The sequence below is a fragment of the Pygoscelis adeliae genome, unplaced genomic scaffold (genome assembly GCF_000699105.1).
Source record: "Pygoscelis adeliae isolate BGI_AS28 unplaced genomic scaffold, ASM69910v1 Scaffold448, whole genome shotgun sequence".
Classification (NCBI taxonomy): Eukaryota; Metazoa; Chordata; class Aves; order Sphenisciformes; family Spheniscidae; genus Pygoscelis; species Pygoscelis adeliae.
This window is the reverse complement of record NW_008825288.1, coordinates 37,363-39,154: the sequence shown is the minus strand read 5'-3', so window position 1 is coordinate 39,154 and position 1,792 is coordinate 37,363. Positions and strand designations below refer to the sequence as shown.

The window sequence follows — 1,792 nt, the reverse complement described above, 5'->3', positions numbered from 1 at the left end:
CATCTGTCTTACATGAATGAACAAGAGGTAGTTGAGGACATAAGTTGGAGCTTTTGACAAAGAAATCAATCTGACTGAATTTAGCTCTGTCCAAAGTGACGACAACTGGACCACTGGGATTCCGGTTCTAGTAGGCACTACCTTCATGTCCTAGAGGAATTCTGATGACTTACAGTGTGCTTGGAGTTCTCTGATATCGTGTCCTCCTGCACACATACTGTTATTACGGTCTGTGGTTTAAAACCCATAAAGTGGCTCTTGCCACCTTAAATGCTAAACTACCTTTTTGGCAAGCGAGTATGTATATGATCTTCCTTGAAAGATTGTTTTCCCTTCTATAGTTCATGTTTTATTGCCACACTCAAACTTGAGTGGTTATACTGTCTTCAGGAGCTCTGAGAGGCATTGTCCTCTGTGTTTGTATCTGCCCTATGAGACTCCACAGAGTACACCTGGAGGATTGCATTGCAAGTTTTGGCAAATGCTCAGGGCAAGTACCTTGGTGAAGGTTCTTCCAAATCACTTTTATTAATGCTAGTATCATAATGAGGTTGGGGTTTTTTAGGGGGGACAGGATGGGGGGACATGCCCGCCACCATTTTAAAAGGAATTCAAAAGAAAACAATAACAACAACAACAAAAAGAGTGGGATGGAAAGGATGGTGCCTATGGCACCATGCACTATTATGGTAGGGATCTTCAAACAAGCTTCCAAGTCTATCTCATACCATATAGCATAGCAATGAAATACTAAGTCAGATCTGAAACAATATAGCTGCATATTAATCTACAATTTACATATAATCTTTGAAGAAGTAAAAGTAAAATCTAACTTATGCAAAAAAGTGCCATAATTAAATTCAAGGAAGAAGAATTTTTTTCTTTCTAGTCTAAGACCACAAAGAAGTAATGTGAGTAAGCATTGATGGGCTGAAAAAGAGAATCTTTATCATGACTATCTGGGACAACAGTGAACTGCAGTAGGCTGCTGCTTTCCCTGCAAAGCAACATTTTAAAAACTGATTTGAAAGTGTTTGTTTCATCATTAAACAAGAGAGAACCCTGCTTTGCAATTGCCCAGTTCAATAATCATCTTCATTTTAAACTTTAAAAAGCAGAGATATTGTCATTACTGTTTTCCTTTGGTAGGGTTTTAATGCATCTTTGAATTCCCATCCATAGGCTCCATGCTCACAGCTCCATTAGGATGGGTTACACTAATTTTGTTAATACAAATCATAACACATCTCTGAAATAGCATTTAAAAAATAAAGGTTTTAGATGGAGTTCTGCATGGTGCCTTTTGAAGTAATGGGAACTTATTTTCTTTTTTTCCCCAAAAAATATCCTCTGCTTAGCTCAAAAATTATTCTCGAACAGGTCTTAATAATAACAACAATAAAACTTTGAAAATGAAGTGCAAGAACAAATTACAATACAAAATTTCCTTGAGATAAGAAATCTGAGCAGATACCTACAGGGCATGTATCTTAAGGAGACAGCCCTGAATAAAGTACCTGCTGAAGGGAAGCAAATGACACACAGAACTCACCTGCCATTCCCTCAGCTTATGAGAATTGCATACAACTTCTACTTTGTTCTTCAAGGATGTCCAAGTCACATTAATCATAAAAAGAAAAAACCCAGCAATCGTTTCGTGCTGTCAGCTGAAATTTGAGAGAAGGGAGAGGTAGTTAGCAGTTGTTATTAATACCTGTAGACTTGTCAGATGAATTAACTAGTTCCTATAATATATGTATGTGTAATGCCAATGTTCCTACTCAACGTGGGT

At 37.4% G+C, this 1,792-nt stretch overlaps 1 protein-coding gene across 1 annotated transcript in view; it reads right to left on the bottom strand.

Moving 5' to 3' along the window:
* The window catches only part of LOC103921871 (protein-glutamine gamma-glutamyltransferase 6-like), a 16,509-nt gene extending 14,950 nt beyond the window's left edge, over window positions 1-1,559 (bottom strand). The window contains exon 1 of the mRNA XM_009329911.1: window positions 1,553-1,559. Within this exon, the coding sequence (XP_009328186.1) occupies window positions 1,553-1,559 (7 nt within the window). The remainder of the gene's footprint in view (window positions 1-1,552) is intronic.
* Between the last annotated feature and the right edge of the window lie 233 nt (window positions 1,560-1,792).